Source organism: Crocodylus siamensis, chromosome 12, assembly GCF_052110815.1.
Source record: "Crocodylus siamensis isolate JL-2025a chromosome 12, ASM5211081v1, whole genome shotgun sequence".
Taxonomy (NCBI): Eukaryota; Metazoa; Chordata; order Crocodylia; family Crocodylidae; genus Crocodylus; species Crocodylus siamensis.
In genome coordinates this window covers 24,692,475-24,717,228 of record NC_143406.1, presented here as the reverse complement: position 1 = coordinate 24,717,228, position 24,754 = coordinate 24,692,475, and the positions used below count along the sequence as shown (strand labels likewise).

At 45.2% G+C, this 24,754-nt stretch overlaps 1 protein-coding gene across 2 annotated transcripts in view; it reads right to left on the bottom strand.

Moving 5' to 3' along the window:
• Nucleotides 1–1,192: 1,192 nt before the first annotated feature.
• XPO6 (exportin 6) overlaps nucleotides 1,193–24,754 on the bottom strand; it is a 94,208-nt gene continuing 70,646 nt past the window's right edge. For both annotated transcript variants that reach the window (XM_090023235.1, XM_090023234.1), the window contains exons 15-24: nucleotides 22,289–22,433; nucleotides 20,820–20,966; nucleotides 19,831–20,020; nucleotides 18,468–18,623; nucleotides 16,661–16,775; nucleotides 15,361–15,532; nucleotides 13,510–13,671; nucleotides 8,376–8,474; nucleotides 3,119–3,349; nucleotides 1,193–1,914 (exon numbers count right to left, since the gene is read on the bottom strand). In XM_090023235.1, the coding sequence (XP_089879361.1) occupies nucleotides 1,813–1,914; nucleotides 3,119–3,349; nucleotides 8,376–8,474; nucleotides 13,510–13,671; nucleotides 15,361–15,532; nucleotides 16,661–16,775; nucleotides 18,468–18,623; nucleotides 19,831–20,020; nucleotides 20,820–20,966; nucleotides 22,289–22,433 (1,519 nt within the window). In that variant the 3' untranslated portion in view covers nucleotides 1,193–1,812. The remainder of the gene's footprint in view (nucleotides 1,915–3,118; nucleotides 3,350–8,375; nucleotides 8,475–13,509; nucleotides 13,672–15,360; nucleotides 15,533–16,660; nucleotides 16,776–18,467; nucleotides 18,624–19,830; nucleotides 20,021–20,819; nucleotides 20,967–22,288; nucleotides 22,434–24,754) is intronic.

The following is a 24,754-nucleotide window of genomic DNA, read 5'->3' as shown; positions in this document are numbered from 1 at the left end:
ATCCATCTAGATTGGTTTCCAGGAATCATGAATCAGAGCCTCAGATGAGTTTTGAAAGTCTTACGAAGGATGAAAGCATTTAGCCAAAGCCAAGAAATAGCAGGTCAGAGGCTCACTATGTTCCATCTTCTTGCCATGTGTGATAGAGAACAGAGAAAGTTTAGCAGCTGCTCTCTCCTTTGGGGCAAGTCTCAAGCAGGAAGCCGAGGCACTCTGGGCTGCTACATGATGCTTGGAAGGGTGCTGCAGGAAATGTGAGGAGGTAAGCAGGTACGTGCAGGCTTAGGCTCTCCCTGCCTAGCTGTTTCCCCAGCCCCACTGTCTCACCCCTCTGCAAGGAGGTAAGCCCTGTAATAAATAAATTGGTGTTTGAAATGGGGTACCACTCAATTCCCAAGTTACAAAGGGGTGCCAAGTCTAAAGAGGTTGAGAACCACTGCTCTGGCCTCTATACTTATGCGTTAGTACTCTTCTATGTGCTTAACACAATGAAGACTGCTATTAAAAAAAAAACAACAGAATTTTATATGCATGACTGCCCATATTGGCATCCATACAGCTACATATTTGAAGAACAACTATTCAGCTTCCAATATGCTGAATGTTTCCTCACTGATAATGGCTGTTGAACACATTTAACCTGAACCGAGTGCTTTCACCATGCTTGAAAGAAAAAAAATGGAGATCAGAGACTGATCTGATACCAGATTTGGGACTGCTAGAGGAAGACATGCAAAGACCGCCCCCGTCTCTTAATCATAGTATAAATATTCCATAACAGCATTTTCAAACTTTCTAAACTCATAGAATCCTTTTGTATTACTTCTGCTGCGGAAGCCCTACCCAGCAAATGTGGGGCACTTTGCACAACCCCCAGGTTTCACAGAACAGTTTGAAGACATTGTGCTACAGGAACCCTCAGGAAAATGTATTCCATTCTGAATGAAGGTTGAGAGACTGAACCCACTTCTGTTCAGTAGCCATCATCCAGCTCTAGACTAATTTTTAATGCAGGTATCCTATGTTGTATTGCACTGCAGTCTTCAGAGTTTCTTCCTATTCTTAATTCGGAAGTAGGGACAAGGGCAAGAATCACTTCAATGCCTCTTCCCACAGTGAATGCATTTCTCTCTAGCAAAGCAGCTTGATAGCAAACAGGCCTCTGAAGGAGACAAGAAGATTGAGAAGCTACTTAAAACAACAAAGTAAGCACTTTATTTCCATTAAGCATGTTGTTTTAGTATCACAATGGAATGATGAGAAAACATTTAAAAAACCCCCAAAGTATCTAAATCCCCACAAACAGCAGGGAGGCTTCAAGGCAATTTTAAAACCAAAGGGAGTGACAGGAGTGCCGGAACAATCCTGACATGACGATTCTCCTCCTCTGAGAGCAGGGCTGGGTGGAAGGCGGAATGATGCGAAGGTGCAAATGTCTGAAGTAGTCTTTGGCGTTTCTGCCTCACAATTGATACACACAAGATCTCTCAAGACAACTCACTGAAATCTCTGGACGCACAGTACTAGGTCAGCAAAACAAAAACCTAGCAACATGACTTGCTGTATGGTTGAAATGCCCTGGGGTTGGCATTAAGATATCCTGCAGGCAGTGCTGCCAACTCAGGTGGAGGATCTTGGCTCAGGAAAGAAGGAAGCGTGTTGCGTAAATCCGGTAATGTGCCCATGTGCAAGACACTGTGTCCTGCAGTACTGCCGAGGTCAGGGAGGGGGTGGTGGTGGTGGTGGTGGTGGAGGCAAGAGAAATACAGATCCATTCATTACAGTGATCAAACCAGGAGCCCAGTGCAGAAACTATAGCTTCACAGTTCCAGGGGGCAAACTGTCATTGCAGAGTCTGTAGTAGCGCAAATCATTCACCAGTCTGTGCACATTCTGGGTGAACGATGGAAGATCCTGGAAAAAGTTCAAGGATATTGATAATGGAGCTGTACCTACAAGATCCTGGCTTACCAGAGAGATCAGTAAGTACAATGAACAAGTGTTCATACTTTCTCACCTCTAAATCAGTTCTCCAATAGACCCCAGAAAACACCTCAGAGCTTTTTTTCCCACAGTAGGATCCAGTGTCAGGGCTTGATGCAACAGCCATTCCTCTCCCACACAACCCCTGCCTCCCACTTTTTAGATATAAAAATAAATACATAAATAAATAAATAAATACATACATAAAATCTCAGAGTGGGAGAAGAACCATTTCCCTGCTTGGACTAGTCTCTCTAATGTTTAGATAGAGAACTGGGATCCCTGCAACACACTTTGAAAATCCTGTATTTTATTTACTGCACTGAGTTCTTACTGTGCAAAGCAATTACCAACACATGACTCCTTGCTGGACAAAGTGCCTGTGCTGACTCTTGTAGGGAAAGTCATACAGTGTGCTTTCCATTTCCTAGTATCAGGCGGCTTGCATCTTTTTGCCTCTTATTTTTAACTGCATTTGACTATTTTAGAAACCAAAAATGTAGCCATGATTAGTTCCAGGTTTCCTATATCCTTGCTACACAATCTTTCTGGATTAGGGGCACTCAAATACCACCCATGCTCCTGGGAATTGAGAAGCATGGCTTGTAGCATCATCTTTAAATTTCAGAGATGGGCAGACTAGAGAGGTTACAGGCCCCCATTTGCTTCATTCCTGATCCAGGAGGATTTAGAGAGATGGAGCAGGTGGCAGCTACACTATTTATGGATGGCAGCAAAGCAGTACAGAACATCAGCTATACAGAGCTCTTGGGTGGGAAAAGCTCGACTGTCCTTGCTCTGGAAAGGTTTGGTCTCATCTCCAGCCGCATAATTCCACAGAAGAAATTCACTCAAATGGGTTTCATGCATAGCTTACCAGAGAGATGAAATGCCTGATGGGATGTCTTAGACCTTTTGGAACATCTAATCCCAGGTGCAGAAGACAACAGGAATGCTACCCACCTTGAATGACCATTGTGAGGAGACCTTTCTTTCTGGCAGGGATTTTGCAGTTGACAAAGTTTCCAGCAGGTTATGAATGCCTCTCAGAACCAACCTGAGACCACAAGCACAGTAACATGCTTTTACCTGACCCAGAAGCTCACACCCTTTTTTGGCATTGCTCGCTGCTTACCCTGTCCATTTTGAAGTTCCTTCCCAGAACGTTTTTCTGGTTGGAGTCCACGCCATCACAACTGGCTAAGAACTCTGGGAGAAATGCTGAATAGAAACTATCAAAGTCCACTGAGGCCATGTTGTAAATGGCAATGCCAATCTCCTCCTGCAACAGGTCATGCGATTTGTGGACCAGGACCTGAAGCAGCACATTCACAAACTGGAACAGCATTGTTGTCCTGAAGATCTTCTGCAGAGTGAGAAGAACACTTGGTCATATTCCTACAGACTACCAACTCTCCACTGAAGCATCAGACAGCCAGTATACAGGATTATATCAGTGCACAGCCTCAGAAGATAGTAGCCATTCAAGTTCACAATGAGCAAATAAGAAGAACTACATTTGGCCATTGCTTTGCTAGTGATCATGGTTTTTCTAGAATGTATCTTTTTACTTCTGAACAGTAGCCACTAAGGCTTATGGTAGTACAGGATACATTCCAAGTGTGAATTAGTGCCATGCTGTATCTAACAAGTGAAACAAGGGGCCAAATTAATCCCTGGCTCCATTTAACTCTATATACTGACTGCAGATTAATGTGAGGCAAGGATTTCTTTGGTTTATTAAACCAACTGCTTGGTTGGGATAAAATTTAAACAAGATTTTGATGTGATCTTCAGGTCTCTGCAAGTTAATGAAAGTTTAAATGTTAGCTACTCAAGTGTTGTAGCAGTAAATCCCATTTCACTCCAGCCAGTTTAACTTCTGCCACATGCCAGATGCTTATGAAGGGGTATAGGTTTCATAGTTTCATAGTAGCTAGAGTCGGAAGGGACCTAGGTAGATCATCTAGTCCGACCCCCTGCCTTAGCAGGAAAGAGCACCGGGGTCAGATGACCCCGGCAAGGTGCTCATCTAACTTCCTTTTAAAAATCCCCAGGCTAGGAGCCTGCACCACTTCCCCTGGAAGCTGGTTCCAGGCCCTAGCCGCCCTGACTGTGAAGTAGCGCCTCCTAATATCTAATCTAAACTTACCCTCCGCCAGTTTGTGACCGTTATTCCTGGTCACTCCTGGCAGCGCACGGGGGAACAGGGACTCCCCCAATACCTGCTGATCCCCCCTGACCAGTTTGTAGCAGGCCACAAGGTCCCCCCTTAGCCTTCTCTTGTGGAGGCTAAACAGGTTCAGGTCCCGTAGCCTATCCTCATAAGGCCTGCCCTGCTGACCCCTGATCATACGAGTGGCCCTCCTCTGAACTCTTTCCATATCATCCACGTCCCTCTTGAAGTGTGGCGCCCAGAACTGGACGCAGTACTCCAGCTGCGGCCTGACCAGTGCCGCATAGAGGGGGAGGATCACCTCCTTGGACCTGCTCGAGATGCATCTGTGGATGCATGACAGGGTACGATTGGCCTTCTTGACTGCCTCCCCACACTGCCGGCCCATGTTCATCGTGGAGTCAATGACGACTCCAAGATCCTTTTCCGTCTCCGTGCTGGCAAGAGGGGAGTTCCCCAACCTGTAAGTGTGGTGCCGGTTCTTCCTCCCCATGTGCAACACCTTGCACTTATCAGTGTTAAACCCCATCCTATTCTCATCCGCCCACCGTTGCAACCTGTCAAGGTCAGCTTGTAGCCTATTGCACCCTTCTAGTGCACCCACATCCCCCCACATCTTAGTGTCATCAGCAAACTTAAACAGGGTGCTTTCTACCCCCTCATCCAAGTCACTGATGAAGATGTTGAACAGTGCAGGCCCGAGGACCGAGCCCTGCGGAACCCCACTGCCCACGTCCTTCCAGGTCGAGAAGAACCCATCCACTACCACCCTCTGGGTGCGGCCCTCCAACCAGTTGGCGACCCATTTGACCGTGTGGGCATCGACACCACAGTCTCCCAGCTTTTTGATGAGGACAGGGTGAGAGACAGTGTCGAAAGCCTTCCGGAAGTCCAAAAAGACTACATCCACAGCAACCCCTGCGTCTAATGATTTGGTGACCTGATCGTAAAAGGCCACCAGGTTGGTCTGACAAGACCTGCCACTGATAAACCCATGTTGGTTGCCCCTGAGCATGCATTCCCCTGCAAGGCCCTCCTGGATGTGTGCCAGGATAATTTTTTCAAAGAGCTTACCCGGGATTGAGGTCAGACTAACTGGCCTGTAATTTCCCGGGTCCTCTTTTTTTCCCTTTTTGAAGATAGGGACCACATTGGCCCTCTTCCAGTCCTCCGGCACCTCGCCAGAGCACCACGAGTGCTCATAGAGCCGTGCCAGGGGTCCCGCAATGACCTCAGCCAGTTCCTGTAGAACCCTAGGGTGAAGATCGTCCGGACCAGCGGACTTGAACACGTCCAGCCTCTCCAGAAGTACCCTAACTAACTCCTCGCTAACCCTTGGCCCAGGCGTGTCTCTCTCGGGGCCCGAGGGGGGCCCAGCAGGGAGGTGGCTGAACTGGTCCCTACTTAGGAAGACAGAGGCAAAGAAATCGTTAAATATGTTAGCTTTGTCATCTGGCGTGATGACTAAGTTGCCCATCGTGTCCTGCAGGGGCCCCACATTACCCAGGACCCTCTTTTTACCCCCTATGTATTTGAAGAAGGACTTCTTATTGTCCTTAATCCGGGAAGCTAGTCCTATCTCCAACTCTGCCTTGGCCCTCCTGACTGCCCCCCTACATCCTCGGGCGACTATAACATAGTCCTTCTTGGCGATGACCCCATCTCTCCATTGGGTATATGCCTCCCTTTTAGCAAGGAGACATTCCCGGATGCTCTTAGTGAGCCATGGGGGTTTATGTGCCCTCCTGCTCCCTTTGACCCTTGTAGCTGTGTTGATCTAAGGATATAGGCAGACAAGATTCTTTGGGTGAATCTGATCTCTTTTATTACACCAACTTAAACAGTTGGAAAAAAAAATGAAATGAAATGAAAAAATGAAAAGCACCATTGTAGGTGCTACATCTACAGCAGTGCTTTTCATTTATTAAAGCACCTATAGCAGTGGTTCTCAATCTTTTTAGACTCAAGGCACCCCTCTGAAAGTGGCAGCTCTTAGCTTTCACTTGTTTTTTGACTATGCACTTTTCTGTTGCAAAGAACAAAACCCCCACAATAGTTTGATGTTTTTAACACTATGGATTCTTAGTTGAAATCTCTGGGTTTATCTTGTGAATTACATGTAGGTATCTGCACACCTACTGGTGGTGATATTGTATATCACCCCAGGGTGCCAGGGATTTTCATAGACATTAGGGCTGGAAGGGACCTCGGGAGATCACCGAGTCCAGCCCCCTGCCCAAAGGGCAGGAAGTCAGCTGGGGTCATAGGATCCCAGCAAGATAAGCATCCAATTTGCTCTTGAAGGTGTTCAATGTAGGTGCTTGAACCACCTCCGCTGGCAGGCTGTTCCAGACCTTGGGGGCTCGGACAGTAAAGAAATTCTTCCTTATGTCCAGCCTGAAACGGTCTTGCAGGAGTTTGTGACCGTTTGACCTCGTCATCCCTTGGGGCGCTCTGGTGAACAGACGTTCCCCCAGATCCTGGTGGTCACCCCTGATAAACTTATAGGTGGCCATCAGATCACCCCTGAGCCTGCGCTTTTCCAGGCAAAAGAGTCCCATGGCTCTCAGCCTGTCATCGTAAGATCTGTTTTCCTGATCTCTGATCATACGCGTGGCTCTCCTCTGGACTCTCTCAAGCTTCTCCACATCCTTTTTGAATTGTGGAGCCCAAAACTGGACGCAGTACTCCAGCTGCGGCCCCACCAAGGCCGAGTACAAGGGGAGAATGACGTCCTGGGATTTGCTCGAGAAGCATCAATGGATGCACGCCAGCATTTTGGTCGCTTTACTAGCCACAGCATCGCATTGGAGGCTCATGCTCATCTTGTGGTCAATGATGACCCCCAAGTCTTTTTCTTCTGTAGTGCTAACCAACGTAGCACTGCCGAGCCTATAAGGGTGCTGCAGGTTTTTCCTCCCAAGGTGGAGAACCTTGCATTTTTCGGTGTTAAACACCATGAGGTTCTCGTCTGCCCGTTTGCTGAGCTTGTCCAGGTCAGCCTGGATCACCCGCCTATCTTTTGGCGTGGATGCTTTGCCCCAAAGTTTGGTGTCATCGGTGAACTTGGCCAGTCCACTCCTGACTCCAATGTCCACATCGTTAATGAAGATGTTGAACAGTATGGGTCCCAGGACAGAGCCTTGAGGGACCCCACTGGTCACAGGGCACCATGACGAGTGACTGCCATCAATTACAACCCTCTGGGTCCGACCACGAAGCCAATTTCCCAGCCAGCGGATCGTGGTGGAGCCAAGGCCACAACTGGGCAGTTTGGCCAAGAGGCGATCATGGGATACCAGATCAAAAGCTTTTTTGAAGTCAAGATATATGACATCAATCTCTTCTCCCTTGTCCAGGTGATAGGGAATCATTGACCTAGAGGTTCCAAGGTATCTGCTTTAAGTGCCTACAGATTAGGAACTGCTTCCTCCACAACAGCCTGGTGACGTCCAGCTACTCAAAAGACAAAATCGGGGAGTTCGTCTGCGATGAGTGGCACAAATCTGGAGTCTTGGCTTTTATATGGTAACCAGGAGACTATGTTCCCTTATCCTAGTTCTAGTCTTTCAGTAGAGTAGCTGAAGTGTGAGAGTTGAAATGATGGCAGGCAGGTTGGCAGATTAGAATGACTTGCTATTAAAAGGTCCAACACCCTTGCAGCCAGCAGACCGTGATTTTCATATACAGGGATTTTTAACCTTCTACCATGTAAACCCCCCAAACCCACCCCCACAGGGTTTTAAATCGTTTGGACCTTGCATTCTATATCCAAAGAACTACAGGCACGAGGCAGATTCCCCTCATGTCCACCACAAGCAGGCTGGACTACTGCTGTACCCGATACCAGTGTAACACGTGGAAGGGACTGCTGGCTTTATTAGTACCAAGCCCCAGTTCTGCCAGAACCCACACACCACAGAACAGTCAGTTGAGATCTGCTTTATACATGCCTGCCCACCTTTCTCTGAAGCCAATCCTTGGGGTTACTGCCTTTGTAAAAAATAGGATTATTTAACCTATTAGAAAGCTCAGGTCACCATCTTCCAGTAGCAGAAACCAGTGATTTCTAGTCTTCCCAGGTTCATGAGATACCAGACCTTAACTGTGCTCAGCTGAGCAAAGCTTTCTTAGCAGTGGCTCAGGATTTCATATACAGTAAGACCCAGAATAGTGCGCTCCATCTGGTAAACTCAACTCACATATTGGGACTTACCTTATGGTAAAGCTTCTGCTTAGTATTCAGTGTCTCCAAGTAGAATAGATTCTGCTTAAATAGATGAATGTCAGGCTGCAGGAAGGACTGGCCAAATGCCTGTGGAACAAGACAGACTAAAAGATGAAGTGTGCCTAACAGTCAGCATGCAAGTCCATGCTACATACCATGCTAGACTTGCATGGTTTGCCCTGTCCTAATCATCCCATACAACCAGAATGTAAACTCTGCATACAACTACCCTCAACCCTGACAAAACACAAGCCTAACACCCTAACTTGCCATAGGGAAACCATGACAGCCAATGTCCTGTGTCTATAAAATGTTGCCAATATATATTCAAGGTAGAGGGCCATGCCCCCTGCTAAAGAGGAAAGCAAAGACCCACACAGTCCATACCAATCTGACCATGGGATAAAATTCCTTCCCGACCCCAAATATGGAGATCGGTCTGACCCTGAGTGGAAGGGAAGATCCTGTAGCACTCTGCTCCTAGCAGGAGAAATGGGCACACCGTAGCTGATCTCCCCAACCTTAGCTGTAGCCAATATCCAATGCCTCTGGAGAGGCTTAAAAACACCCTAACATATATAGCAGAAAAGGGGGGTGGGGTAGGACAGGAAGCAACCAAATCCCAGAACCATGGGAAATACTCATAGTAGAATAGACATAACTATGGCTAGATCATCCCCAACCAGTGGCTGGCCAATCTCTTCCTGAATACTTCCAGTGATGGGGAGTCCACAACTTCCCTAGGCAGTCTATTCCACTGCCTGGACAAAGCCCTGAACAAAAAGCAGACTAGACAAAAAGCAGGTCCAACTGGACCTTTCTGGCACCAGAGGGTACATCACTTGGCAAAGCCCTTCGGTCCAGATGACGGTGAGGTCAGAGCTTTTCAGGTTCCCCCAGCCTTGCATTAGTTAGTTTAAGCACCACTGTCCCCTAAATCTGCACTCTCACCAGTGCCCAGTCTGTTAAGTGAGTTGCTTTTGATGAAAGCTACGCTTCCAAAAGTCAGGTCAGACTAAAAAGCTGTCACTTTAGCTCAGCTGCCTGGAAAGCTCAACTACCCATCTGCTCCCCATGCCTCAAGGCTATTGGAAGGATCTGGGGTTCCTTTTCAAGACTTCATGCACTGCCAGCTGCCAAGCATAGCCACCACCATTTACAGTGTTTTTTGTTAGGCCAACCCTACTTCCCCCTTCCCCAAGGGGTTGCCTTCACTGTGAACTATGAAGCTGCCTGCATAGGGACCCAGGCTGGAAGTGCATCTTTGTCACCCCTTGCCTCACTTTCACAGATTTCATAGACATTAGGGCTGGAAGGGACCTTGGAAGATCATTGAGTCCAGCCCCCCTGCCCAAAGGGCAGGAAGTCAGGTGGGGTCATACGAACCCAGCAAGATAAGCATCCAATATGCTGTTGAAGGTGTTCAGTGTACGCTGTTCCAGACCGTGGGGGCTCGGACAGTCAAGAAATTCTTCTTTATGTCCAGCCTGAAATGATTTTGCACTAGTTTATAATCGTTCGACCTCATCATAAACTACTTTATGCCTTGGGGCGCTCTGGTGAACAAACGTTCCCCCCCAGATCCTGGTGGTCACCCCTGATAAACTTATAGGTGGCCATCAGATCACCCCTGAGCCTGCACTTTTCCAGGCTAAAGAGCCCCATGGCTCTCAGCCTGTTGGCATAAGGTCTGTTTTAATGACCTCTGATCACGTGCGTGGCTCTTCTCTGGACTCTCTCAAGCTTCTCCACATCCTTTTTGAATTGTGGAGCCCAAAACTGGATGCAGTACTCCAGCTGCAGCCTCATCAAGGCCGAGTACAAGGGGAGAATGACATCCCAGGATTTGCTTGACAAGCATCTGTGGATGCAAGCCAGCATTCTGGTCACTTTACTAGCCACAGCATTGCATTGCAGGCTCATGTTCATCTTGTGATCAATGATGACCCCTAAGTCTCTTTTTTCCGTAGTGCTAGCCAGCATAGCACTGCTGAGCCTATAAGCATACTGCAGGTTTTTCCTCTCAAGGTGGTGTTTAACAATGAAAAATGCAAGGTTCTCCATCAGGTTCTCATCCGCCCATTTGCTGAGCCTGTCCAGGTCAGCCTGGATCACCCGCCTGCCTTCAGGTGTGGATGCTTTGCCCCAGAGTTTGGTGTCATCGGCATACTTGGCCAGTCCGCTTCTGACTCCAATTTTCACATCAATAATGAAGATATTGAATAATATGGGTCCAAGGACAGAGCCTTGGGGGACCCCACTGGTCACAGGGCACCATGACGATTGACTTCTGTCAACCACCACCTTCTGGGTCTGACCATGGAACCAGTTCTCCAGCCAGCGGATCGTGGTGGGCCCAAGGCCACAACTGGTCAGTTTCGCCAAGAGGTGATCATGGGATACCAGATTAAAGGCTTTTTTGAAGTCAAGATATATGACCTCAATCTCTTCTCCCTTGTCCAGGTGATAGGTCACCTGGTCGTAGAAGGAAATGAGATCAGTCAAGCAAGACCTACCTGCAACAAACCCATGCTGGCTATCCCTCAGGATGTTGGCATCTGCCAGTCCATTAAGGATGGCCTCTTTAATAAACTTTTCTAAGATCTTTCCCGGGATAGAAGTCAGGCTGATGGGCCTATAGTTAGCCGGATCCACTTTCCTCCCTTTCTTGAAGATAGGCACCACAGTGGCCTTCTTCCAGTCTTTGGGCACTACACCGGAGCGCCAGGAGTTTTCAAAGATCCGTGCCAGGGGCTGCGCTATGATGCTCGTCAGCTCCTTGAGTACCCTGGGGTGTAGATTGTCAGGGCTGGCTGACTTGAAGGTATCCAGCCTCTCAAGGTGTTCTTTCACGAGGTCAGCATTAATGGAAGGCAGGGGATCTCCCTCACCTGGACCTCCCTGTCCCGTGGTGGGCACGGGTGTCCCATGGGACTGTTGAAAGACTGGCGCAAAGTACCCACTTAATAGGTTGTTTTTTTCCTGGGCATCAGCTGTCCCATCTGGTTCAGCAGGGGTCTAATGTTGCCCTTGCTTTTCCTCCGGCTCCCCACATATCTGAAAAAGGACTTTTTATTGTCCTTGATGCTCGAAGCTAGTTGGAGTTCAGTTGCAGCCTTGGCTTTCCTGGTTCGCTCCCTGCAGGACCAGACCATTACAGAATATTCCTCCTTGGAGGTAACACTTCTTGTCAAACAGGACTCACTCAGCTTTAATTGGGCAAGCCTTGAATGATCTGGGAGACCCTGCTGTATCTAATGTGTAATGTATTGCAATGCAAAAAGCAGTTCAGTTTCCATATCCCAGAAGCATAAACTACCAAGGAGTTATAAGAACTGCAAATGTTTTAACTCATTAATTTGCAGGACAAAGAAGTGGCTGTTTAATAAGTTGCACCAATGCCAGACCAGAAAGAAGGAAGAGCTGAACTGACATCTGAGACACAGTGAACAGTCCATAAATTGAGTCTCTCATGACCTGGCAGCACACTCAAGCTAGAGGAATGACTAGCAATAAAACTGCCCTTTGTTTTTCTGCTATAGCCCAAGTTTGCTGATTGTACATGGAGAGTGAAATCTCAACTTCTTAGCTAAGAATTTGATGGAAAAATGCAGGTATTTCTAGCTGATCAGCAGTGGAATGTAGGAGAAGACAGAACATGTTTAAGTTATTTTGAATACATGTATGGATCTTGAGACTGGGACAATGGGCAGACAGGTCCAATGTACTGCTGAAGCAAATAAAATCTCATACTACATACTGGAAGTGAAAAAAGCAGGAAGAGGGACTGAACTGGGGAAAACTAAAGGGAAGGTAGCAACAGAATTAGCTAAATCAGACTGGACCAGTCTGGTATATTGTCCCTGGCACACACCAAGACTAGAGGGTTCTGGAGTAAGTTTCACCTACTGAACTGCTCAGAATATTGTACAATGGAGGTGGGGAGACACCAGTCCTGTCATCAGGCTATCATGTGGTTAGCTATGAAGCTTACAGTTAAAGTTCAAACATGGCTTAGCCCTTTTCGAAACCCAGTTATAGTCCCATGCATTGATCTCGCATGGAAGGTAGTGAAGAGACTGGTGATAAGATAGGCTGTTCTTATGATGTAGAACATTTGCAAAATACTAAATAAAATCTTTGTATCAAAATGAACAGGAGCCAGCTAATCTGAAACTGGTAACCAACAGGCAGCTAACACTTTGATTACTGAGTGTATGCCACCTAACATGAAAGGGTACAACATGAGTTACCTGGCCAGAACAGTACAAGAACAAATGCTTGGGCAGCTCTGCGTAATTCAACCAGAAGTGCACAAACTAACTCTGAGCCCTAGCAGTTCTCAGTAACCCAGGGATTATGGACTTTCAGGGCATGCTGCAAGGCCTCTGTTTACTCTAAAGTGGGCTGAAGGTGAAGGGCATAGACCTTCCAATCACTAACTCTATCAGCTACTGATTAAGAGGATGGTTTAAGTTTTGCTGGACTTGGGATCATTGTTTTGGAGACCTAATTCTGTTACTAAAGGGGAAGCACAGCCCCAGGTTCTACCACTTCTGACAAGTGTCAAAGTGAAAACCCAGAACAAAGAAGTCTTTAGGCTGACCAATGGAGATGGTATTTGATTGAAGTACAATAACTTTCCTTTTCTCTATTCTACAGAATTACCAGTGAAATGCATATAGTGGAACACCCTACAATAACAAGTTAATATAAACCGAGGGGACAGTTTGGGACTCTACAAACTTTTCTCAACCGACAGCTTGTCTTACTGCAAATCTGAAAGACTTGTTACTGCTCTGTACTACCACATCAGTGATGTTTTAAGTTCTGAAGGCTGGGTCTAATTTATTATTATATAGTATAAATTGATGCAGCGAATTGACCCCTCCCCCGACTAAAGTGTTTACTGTCCTTTATTTTCCAAATACTAAGGTAGTCTGCATCTTATGCCTTCAAAGCCACAAGTGCCATGTGTTAACTGACATTTCCTCAGTTCACATTTAATATCAGGAACTCATTCATGTTAAATTTAGTTTGAGTCAACCCTCAGTATTTACCTGCCTGTTGCAGTGACCACAGAAAGCAGAAATTCTTATTTAGCAAACAGCTGTTGAGTTACCTGCATAATGGCACTGAACTGTGCTTCATTCTCCATTTGTTCCTCTGCTATTCCTCTCTGAACACTGGCCAAAACATTAGATTTGAAGAAGTACCGCCAATTATGATGCAGGACCCGAAAAAGCAACTCAAAAAGTTCAGCTTTCACATCAGGAGATGAGCGCTAGAGGGGAGAAGAAAAAAAAATTTACAACAGATTCCTGGCTGACATGAAAACTATTTCAATGGTCTCCACTGCCAAGAACTCTTCCATGTAACGTGGCAGGTGGCTGTTCAGGGCAGAACTTGAGGCAAGAGGTGCCATTAGATAGCATTACAGTATTTTCCTCTAGTGCATAGAATCATAGAATAGTAGGACCGGAAGGGACCTGTAAGATCAAGTCCAGGTCTCTGCCATGGGCAGGAGGTAGTTGGGCTCAAATGAGCTCAATGAGATGCTTGTTCCCCTCCTCTTGAACACCTCCAGGGATGGTGACTACTGCCACCTCTGCTGGGAGTGTGTTCCAGATTCTAGATACCCTTATGGAAACGAAGTTTTTCCTTCTATCCAGCCTAAATTTTTCCTTAACTAGCTTGTGCCCACTGGACCTTGTCCTCCCAAGGGGTGCCTTTCTGAAGAGTTGCTCCTCTAGATCTTGGTGCTCACCCCAATGTACTTGTAGATGGCTATTTAGTCACCTCTCAGTCTTCTCTTACTCAGACCGAACAAACCCAGTTCCTGGAGTCTCTCCTCATAAGGCCTGTCTTCCAGGCCCCTGATCATATGGGTGGCCCTTCTCTGTACCCTTTCAAGCCTATCCACATCCTTGAAGTGCAGTGCCCAGAACTGGACACAGTACTCCAGCTGTAGCCTCACCAATGCCAAAGAGGGGAAGAAGCACCCCTCTGAATATATTTGCAATGCATCAGCTGATACATGCCAGAGCTCTATTTGCCCTGCTAGCAATTTCATCACACTGATGGCTCATATTCATCCCCTGGTCATTTGTCACCCCTAGGTCCCTTTCAGATGCAGTGTCAACCAGGGGACCACCCCTCATCATACAGTTATGATAAGGGTTCTTCCTACCAAGATGAAGGACCTAGCACTTATCCTTACTGAACCTCATCCGATTCCATTCAGCCCATAGGACCAAGTCTGTCCAGGCCATTCTGGATCCTTCCCTATCCCTCAGATGTTCCTGCATTTCCCCACAGCTTGGAGTCATCTGCAGACATAATCATTGTGCTTTCCACTCCTTCATGCAAGTCATTGATAAAGATGTTAAAGAGTATGGGCCCAAGCACTGATCCCTGGGGGACACTGCTCGACACAGCCCTCCAGGATGAGACCATCCCATTGATTACAACTCGCTGGGATTGGCCTCTGAGCCAGTTGCCAACCCACCTCGCTGCACACTGGTTTATGCCAGTACCCTCCAACTTGAGAGAAACTCAAGGGAAACAGTATTAAAGGCTTTGCTGAAGTCTATGTAGATGATGTAAATCACATCCCATATCCAGCTGGTTAGTTACCTGGTCACAGAAGAACACCAGGTTTGTTAGGCATGACCTTCCCTTGACAAAGCCATGCTGGTTGTTTCTTAATATGCCACCAGTTACAAGCCTGTGGAACCCAATATCCACATGGGCCATGAAAAAAAAAAAAAACTACCACAAAAATTATGGTTCCTGAAGTTCTGCTTTGAACATATCCACAAATTTAGCTGTTACAGCTACTTGGCAATAACCTCAGCCTCTGCCCATACAGTCAGCATCTAACCTGGTGACTTCAACTGAGGTCACATGAAAAGAAGGAATTTCTGTTCTCTTCCCACTCAAAGTACCACACTTCGCGTAGGAGTTGTCCTACCTCTGCGATGATGGGATAGACCTGCTCCATGCACAGTGAGATGATGCTGGGTAAGAAAGGCTTGAACACTTGGCCTGGCTCTTGAACTACTACTTGTAGTATCTTCAGAAACTTCTCAACCACTCGACAGCCAGTACTGCCTTCATGGAGAATGCTCTCTGCTAACTGCTCTCTATTAAAAAAAAGGGGGGGTGGGAAAAGAGTCATTTGCATACAGGCCTTCTTGGAAGTCAGTCGGAAGGAGACAAAGTTTACCTGAACTGAATTTAAAACATCTGAATATAGCTAGATGAGTGCAATAAGTCAGGGGTTCCCAATCTTTTTATGCTGAGGACCAGCAAACTGCACACTGGAAGGGACCGTGGACCAGAAGTGACAGGCATACTGTGGGTCCCCAGTGTGCCAGTCTCTTCCAGTCTGTAGCTTGCTGGTGCGCAGTTTGCCAGTCTATGGTCACTTCCAGTCCGTGGCAGTCAGCTCTTGTGTGGACCAACAGCCAACCCTTCGCGGCCCGGGGGTTGGGTACCACTGTACTAAGTCTCAGGAGAGGAGGGTCTATAACCAAGGAGCAAAATAAAACACCCCAAGCTTCCATAGACTTCACACACTTTGGGCACAAAACCATCTGCTAATCCAGACCTTAAATAACCATAAAGAGGAGGCATGCACACCTGCAGTACGCTGCATCATGTTTGATGGGTTCCTTAGACAAGAGCTTTGGCATTTACTTAATGCAGTTCAAACCATCAGATTCCAGACTTCATGGTAATAAATAGTGGGCAATCATTTTGCACCCATCCAACACTGGGAAACCTATCCTTCTCTGAACCAGGCACCAGAGCTACTTAATGGTCGTAGGGCAGGTGCAATACACAAGCTGCTTAGAAAGGGGCATTCCTTCAAAGAAACAGAACTTCCCAATCTGGAGAGGTCCAGGGAGGAAAGTCATTCCTGAACATGTCTTACCTCTCTGAATTTCAGACAATAAATGCTGCTACCACCTATTTACAAGGAGCATGAACTTTTGATACACAATGGCTATTTGAGCAGTTTACTTAAAATTACATTGGATTTCACATATTTTTCCCCTCTCCCCGCAACTGATTTAGTCTCTGCACAAGGAAAAAAATTGCAGTATTTTGAGAAGGTTGAAAATTAACAAACACACTTGGACACTAGACAATTGAGAATTTTTACTGCATGAGCAGCTTACTGAAATAGAACAGCTGTCTGTCAGGGACCAGAAGAAAAAACTTAACATCAACAGGAGACAGATGAATTGATAGGTGTGACAAAGTACCTGGTGAACATGTTTAGGAAGGTCTGTATGATCTGCTCAGTGAAAGGCACTCCCATCTGTACCCTCAATCCTTGAAACAGAGTCAGGAAGAAGCTCAGCATCTCATCAGTAACATCTACAACAAGGTCAAGAGAAGGTGTTAAGAAGCATAGCATTAAGGCACTATAAAAATGCTCATTTCACTAGTGATTTGCTCCCCTAATGCTGGATTCTCTTTTATCACTTGATGCTGGGATTTACCAGGACGGTTCCCAGCACAAATAAGACTTACAGCTGGTGCCAAAGATTTAAAAAGACTATCCCACTGGGTCCAACACCTGTGGCAGAGAGGTAAGTTGGAATAGCCATTATACATTCAGCCAGCACCACCGAAGAAGACAGCACTAACAACAGTTTATACCCTTGCTCACTATAAAAAAGTGGCAGTTGCAGGCCCAGGGAACTGTTAACCCGTCTCCTAGCACCTCCTCTTGCAGCAAATCTGCCCCTGTCTTACTCTGAGGCTTGATCCTTTTGTCTCCATTCTGACACCCAGGAGTAAATGATCAAGTATGCCTCTGGGGATAGGGCTTAATCTGTGGCCAGCCTGCCAAAAAAGTTGGCCATCACTGGCTTAGACCAAGCCCTGGTAGTTCAAAGGTAAACAGGAAGTAACATGAGATCAGGAGTTAAATGGGTTGGAGGTAGGGAAGAAGAGACAATCTAATTTGTTTCTTGTAAAAATTAAAGACAGCCTGCTGACTTCAGAGGTAATTTCCAGCACATGGTTGTGTGCTTAAATGATTAGCACTGCAAAGTTGAACAGTTTAGTGCTAGTACCAACGCAATTGATTGGGTATCTATTTTACGGCTGTTGCTTTTCAATTCCTTCATTGCATATGACTCTACAGATTATGTCAGTCTATGTGCTTGCTCACACCAAAGGTGCCTTTGCACTGTCAGCTAGCTGTTCACCATATAGCAATGGCCTGGATTAAGGACACTAGCTTACCCAACTGGATGCTGTTCGTATTAAAAATTTTCCCTTCATTTAATCTTTTCCCTCACCCAGTTTCCTACTTCTCTATATGTGCATGGCTCTTGGCTGTGTCTAGGGTACCATTTCATATGCTCCTGCTTTGTTGCAGAAGCTGCCACCTGTCTTTTGCAACACAGCCTTCAATGGCTTTTCTTGATGCCCTTATACTCTGGCACCCCTTGACCTTTCAGCTACCTTAGTGTAATATAAACCAAGCTAATTAAGATCAACTGGGGTCCAGCTGAAGACCAGACAGGCAAACAAGGTTCTTCAAGGTGCCCTTAAAACAGGCCCAAATCTTGCAGTCTTAGTAGGACTATGCCTTTAACATTCTGAAGACAATGGTATATGCCAGACAAAATATTTTACAGCCAGACAGCACATTTGAAATCAGAAAACATTTTTCACTCATGAACACCTCAGCTAGTCTGAAATGCCCTTCATGACTACAGTGCATCTGTTAAGGGACAGCAAAAATGAAAGTCACTGGAATGTTGTAGATTTGGTATACTGCAGACCTCTACAGCTATGTCCTGAACAGATGGCAGAACAGCCATTTAAGCAAAGAACATTTCCTGCTGAATGTTCTCCAATCCTTTTCTGATCCAGGATACGGCTAAACCTACAACTTTCCAAATGAAGAGATACAAGCAATATGGATTTGTGTTCCACTTAAGCAAAGCAAATCCAAGCACTTCATGCACACAGATTGTGTGTTGATGGACCTTGGAATTTACCAGTACATCATAAAAGCTACTCACAGTATTAAAGCCTGCCCTATGGTTATACCTGACTGATGAATGAAAGCTGGGAAGAGGGCTAGCGAGACCTGGACAGATTCCTGCAGTGACTGATAACAGATCTGTCGTGACTTGGTAGACTCTCCAGAAATACTCTCCACAATATCTTCCAAGACACTTAGTGTCTGATGGATGATCACTTTGGCTGCAAATCAAGATGGAGAAAAATTATGACATTTCTCAGGACTTCATCTTTTAAAGTCGGGGGGAATGAGGCAAAAGTTATTCATTTGTATTAATAGTGGCTAAGCCATAGAATACTTTTCAGAGATGAGAGAACTACATTATAAATCAAGTTCCCAATTCAAGAAGATGCTCGGGTGCCTCATTTAAACACACACACACACACACTCTCACTGAAGTCACTACTCACATGCTTAGCTTAGTATGTTTAAACATCTTTTTTCCAAATCAGTTCTCAAATGGATACTGGCTTCTGTTAAGAGGCAAGGACTGGGAGTGGGGGAAGTGATCCTTTTAGATGCATTGCTAGTTAAAATAAGGCCAGACAAGGGAACTGAACAAACATATTGGGGAGCAGTGTGATATCTGGGGTTAATTTTGAGTTCATGAAAACATCAGGAATAAGACTTGCAAAGAAGCACTATGTAAATGCCACAGTGAGGAGAGTGCCATAAGTAAGCTACCTGAAACTATAGAGCAAATTTTCTAATGATACCCTTTATCCTTAAGGATCTTTAGCCCACCCTTCAATACACCCCTCTCATCTCTTAAATAAACCCATATCATCAGAATGAGCTATGTTGGAGCCCCTGTTGCTACTGCAGCTGTAAGTGATGAAGGAGTTTCAGATATTTCTTAGTAGAACAATCCTCAAACCAGAAGCCATGAAAACTTGCATAGGAACTTTTTAGCTAGCAGGGAGGGACCAGGATGTCTCAAACTTGCTCTTCAGGGATATTTGAGATTGAGGCTTAAGAGAAAACAAAAGTTTCTTCAAGATACTGTCACTTTTATAGGTATAATCTTTGACAACACTGCTTCCAATCTAGATATTTAACATAATAGCATAAGGACACAGGGTGTTGGCTGTAGCCACGTTGCCGCTTGCCTGTGGGACTGCTTGTGCCAGTAGTGACTGCCCTGTGTACAAAACCTCCCGCTGCCGCCATGATTGGAGCTGTGTGGCTGGCAGCAGCGGCAGAGATGGGAATGGCTGCATGCCACAGTTGGTATAACTGCTGCTATCCTTGTTTCTCAAAAAAGTCACCAAACACAAGCTTACCAGGAAGTACAGTTATTGGAACAAATGTTTAATAAGGCCTTCTCATCACTGGCTGCATCAATTGCTAAAGAGACAGAAGCGCTATATTAGAGACATAAGCACTTACTGTCCTCCAGCTGCACTTTCCTCTGTGGTAGAATGGTGTTGGATTTTAGTTGGCGGTATTCCCTCGTGAGGGCAGAGATTAGGCTGGTGTGGTTGGTTGAACGAACTGCCCACTGCTGTTCACACTCTGGGAGATTTGGCCATGGCAGCAACAACACATTTGAAAGTGCTCTGCAGACCAGTACCTGAGCCTGGAAGCAAAGAGACACTAAGCTTTGGTACAACAGAGCTGTAAGGGACCTGTTGCTCACTTTATGCTGGAGTGCAACTCTACCCTAGGAGATCTTACAGTTGTCAAATAAGAAAAAGTTTTAACCAGAGAAGTTGAACTCAACTGAAATATAACTATCCTGCAAACTAGAAAAGTACAATTAGATAAGGCTTCAGCCTCCAGCTGAGAACTGAGTTTCGGTCTCGGCTCTACTACATATCTTCTGCAAGACCCTCAGCAATTCAATCTGTGCTTTAGTACTGTATTTGTAAAATAAGGATAACATTACTTTTCTGCCACCCCATCTTGTTTATGCCATTAGCTCTTAAGGACTGATGTACACCATGCTTGTCCAGTCCTGACAAGATCCTGGTCTCTAAAAAGTCTTTAAATATTCACTTTGTATTACAGTAGCACTTAAGCTGCAAATACAAAAGGCCTCAAGAAGAATCTATGTTGAAGTATCCATCCCGTATGTCAGAGGTAGCACTGGGCTATACAATTTCAAGCTCTGGCCAGCTTAGAGAAGGCAGGAGTCACATTACAGGAAATTAAGATGAAATTACATGAGATTCAAAAATCCATTCCTCTCCCCATTTAACATTGAAAACAAAAGGCCACTGACAGCCAAATCACTTGGATTTCTGTGCACAATGATTAAGGAATCCAGGAGTAACAATGATCTTTCCCTGAAACTACTGTACCCCAATAGTAAGAGCTGTGGCACTTGTTTCCCCAGTCACCCAAATCCCATATTTGCATTAAGCATCAAACATCACCTTATCAGGAAGCCGCTGAGCAGAGGTGTCTGTGATCCGGTTGAACACCTTCTGGACTGCTGGAATACTAATCAAGAACACAGGCCGCACTGTGGTGGCTAAAGAAACTAACAAGTGGCATGAAGACAGCAGCAACTTCTCCTGCACCTGAAATAGAACATGCACATGTCCAGGATCTACCATAACTTAATGCCAAGACAAAAGAACAGATTCTCTAGGACACAGGACTAGTTTTCAAATGTACAGATCCTTCATGACAGAAACAAGTCACTACAATAAACACGTACAGAAACTTGCACAATTCAGCACTTGGTAGCCTAAAAATCAGCATGCAGATCAACCCTTTAATACAGATAACAGAGACTTCCCCACTCTTTGCATGGAGACAGACATGACATCTGAAGTGCTTTAAAATGCATATGAACTTTGAAGTGCTCCAAAATCGAAGTGTTTCATCTAGATTTACAGCCCCCCCTGCCATGCCTCTTAACAGGAGCATTTCAAAATTGCCATAGTGCATATAGTGGCATGCTCTCTCCAGTCAGGGGGCATAATAAAGAGGTTCTACATCCTGTGGATCTGCTACATCCCCTGTCCCATCCAAGGGGGGCAGGGGGAGTGAGTACAGCACTGTGAATGAACATGCTGTCTTGTGCACTCTCCCAGAGTGCCCCTCCATACTTTTCGTAGTTTTAGAGGCACAGTGTCAGAACAACTCTGCACCCATTTCCCAAGGGCTGCTGTGCTCTGCCCCTCTCTTCCTTGGAGCCAACAGTCAGCAAACACTCTCTTAGGTATTCAGATCTGCTCTCCCAAAAACACACTCCTCTCCCCAGACCCAGGAGCAGCATGAGGCCTTAGAGACCCTGGAACCAGGAGACCAAAGGGCCCGTGGAGCAGGGAATCACTGTGGAGGACCAAGCCCTTCTTCTGCCATGCTCTGTGGAGCTTGCATACATAACAGGGAGCACAAATTTTAAAGCACTTGCAAAAATTAGTTGCTTTATACAGGGTTATTTTTTGGAGCATTTCAAAGGGTGTGTCTGTCTGTTCATTCATCCCTTGAAGAACTTCAAGGTCTGTCCAGGATCTCAGATTAAAGGAGCCAAAATATAATTAGACTTCTGTTACTATGCCTTTCCTAACAGGCTGCTCTTGCAGCAACTGGCTGCCCTTTATCTCTATCATGCTAATGAATGATATTTTTTTTTTTTTAAACTGATGACAAACTTCCACTACACCTCACATAAGATGTCACCATGGCCCTGAGAGGTAGACAAATGTACTGTATTGACAAATTTAATCTCCTTCCCAGATTCATCCATCCTGAGGACTAGCCTGCAAAATCCACAGAGGAAGAGTGAGGTCTTTTGAGAATGCCACATGCCCACTCACATAGAACCCTGGATGTTAGTTTTAGGGTGTATTTAGTTTCTTACAGCATCATTAAGCCATTCTGATGAAGATACCTTCGAGCTGATGAGTGGAATAATTGCTTCCAGGGCAGTGGAGACTAGAGAGATGAACTGCTCAGAATTCTGTCGATGGATTTCACTGTAGAACTGTGCTAGCCAATGAGAGTAAGCTTGCAATGCTGCCAGCGACTGAGCATGGCTAGGAAGAGGAACCAAAATATAACATACAGATGATAAAGAGCATTCCAGTAATACAACAATATGATTGCAGAAGTCCTAAATACAGCATATATCCCTGAGGGGGTACTGGGGAAGGGATTGCTCACCTGCATTGAAAGCTGTCACTAGGTTTCCCATTATAAGACAACCTACCTCTGTCAAGTTGGAAGTTTCACACATACACAGGAGCTTTTTCTAAAAAGTTTGAAGCAAACTGGACTACACTAAATGTAGACAAGTTGGGAGGCTACACCTTTAAAAGATTTCCGCTAACTTCTTTGACATTAAATCAAGTTGAGAGTTTACGTCATTAAAATTGTGCATTGCTATATCTACTTAACTGGGATCCCTGCAGATATTTGGAAAAAGTTGTTTTTGTTTTATTTTCAGAGTGCACATTAATATTACATGCAGCTTAAGCTAACATTTGAAATTCTGGAGTACTTCCTCCTGCTGTGGCTATCACCAGTCAGGCAGGGAGGTGAGAACAAACAAGCAATCTTTTTTTGTTTTGTTTTTTAAGATGGGAGAATAGCAACAGGAACTTGCTCTTGCAGTCTGCATGTCACTCTCAAATCAGCCAGTTCCAATGTAAATGGCCCATGCCCACATAGCTATCTGTTGGATGTGGGGAAAGAAGAGGGAGAAGCACGCTGGGTGGCTGACTATAGCTTGGTCTTACACAGACTGCAAACTCTTCAGGGCTTTCATAACTGAACAACACATTTTAGAAAAAGCCAGGGAAATTCTCAAGAAAGGGATTTTCATCTTTGATTTCCTTAGGTAAGTGTTACTTGCAGGGATGGGAGCCCTTCAGGAACATTCATGTTCATTCAACACTTCTCAGCCAAGCATTAGCGAACCCAGAAATTCAAAACAGAGGCTATACTTAAAACATGTGAATGAACAGAAATACTTGTCTGCAGGTTCTGTCTATCTCAACTCTACTCTCTATCACTGCTCACAGGATTATCACACCCATGGATTAACAATTCAGTCAATGGAAACTAGGAATAAAATGCTGCTTTTGTCTTGATTACTTTAAACTCCAGGTGTGTCAAAATGAATTGGTATAAGTGGACCCTTTGGCTACTCCTCAAATGCAATAGATCAGGATGACCCTGAAGTCAGCAAGGTCAGGTAAAATCATCTACTGGATTGATACTGATTTTTTATTATTTGTCTCAATGCCACAGAAAGAGCCATGGGTCTCACCAATAACAGTAAAAGGAAAGAAGGCTGAGATGCAAGTTATTTCCCTCTGTTACTGAAGTAGTAAAAGTATCCATCTTCAACTGATGTCAGACTACGGCATTATGTATTTGTTTGGACCTTCAGGAGGATTAGACAATGGACAGCAACAGAATTAAAATGCAAACCAACCAACAGCTCAGAAGAATTCTAGTCTGCCAAAGGTGCCATGGAAAGGGATAAAAGGCGTATTTAAGGTAAGAGGTAGGCTCAAATTGAAAGTGATACTATTATTCCAATGTGAATAATATTTGCAAAGAGATTCAAGGAACCGTAATGATGAAATGAATTACCAATAGGGATTTTCAGGAGTTTGATGTGCATATGGAACCACAAAGCAAAGGCCTCATCTTAAGCACTTTTAAGACCATGCTTAAACCCTGCTCACAAAATGCCAGCTTGCAGGAAATAAAGCCTTGTCCAACACAAGGCTATTCTGGATAGAAACCTTTACAGGCCAAAGTGGAATGCTACTTTAAAATGGCACTAAAGCTCTACATTTAACATCAACTCTGGCATCAAACTGTTTCATTCTGTAACTTAAAATAGGCTTGCAGCTTAAAGGCACATACTTTGTGACTCAGTAAAGCCATGTTTTGGCTTTTGTATGGCAACCAGTAAGTGACTGAGGGCTAAAATTCCATCCTATGTAATATGAAATGCAAGTGCATTACCTTCTGTGGGACTGCAAAATTTACCTCTGGAATTCTAACAGGTTAAAAGTTCTGATGTAAAGTTTGTTACTATTCCCAAGAACCCAGCTCATTTTCACATAGGTACACACAGGCTTTGTAGAGAATGTTTTAGTACCTGACTGCTGTGTCACTCAATATAGACAGCAGGTACAAAGCTGGTATATTCAATAAGATGCCACCATTTTGCTGACTAAGAGCCTTGAGCTTCCAGGTGGTCAGTATAGAAGGTGCTGTGGCCCGTAATTTTTATTTGATTCATATGCAACCCTCTCCAACAAAGGCTCAGGATGGCTTACAGCAAAGACTAGGATGACTTCTTTTCTCCAACTTTAATTATCTTTTTCTTAAACTAAAA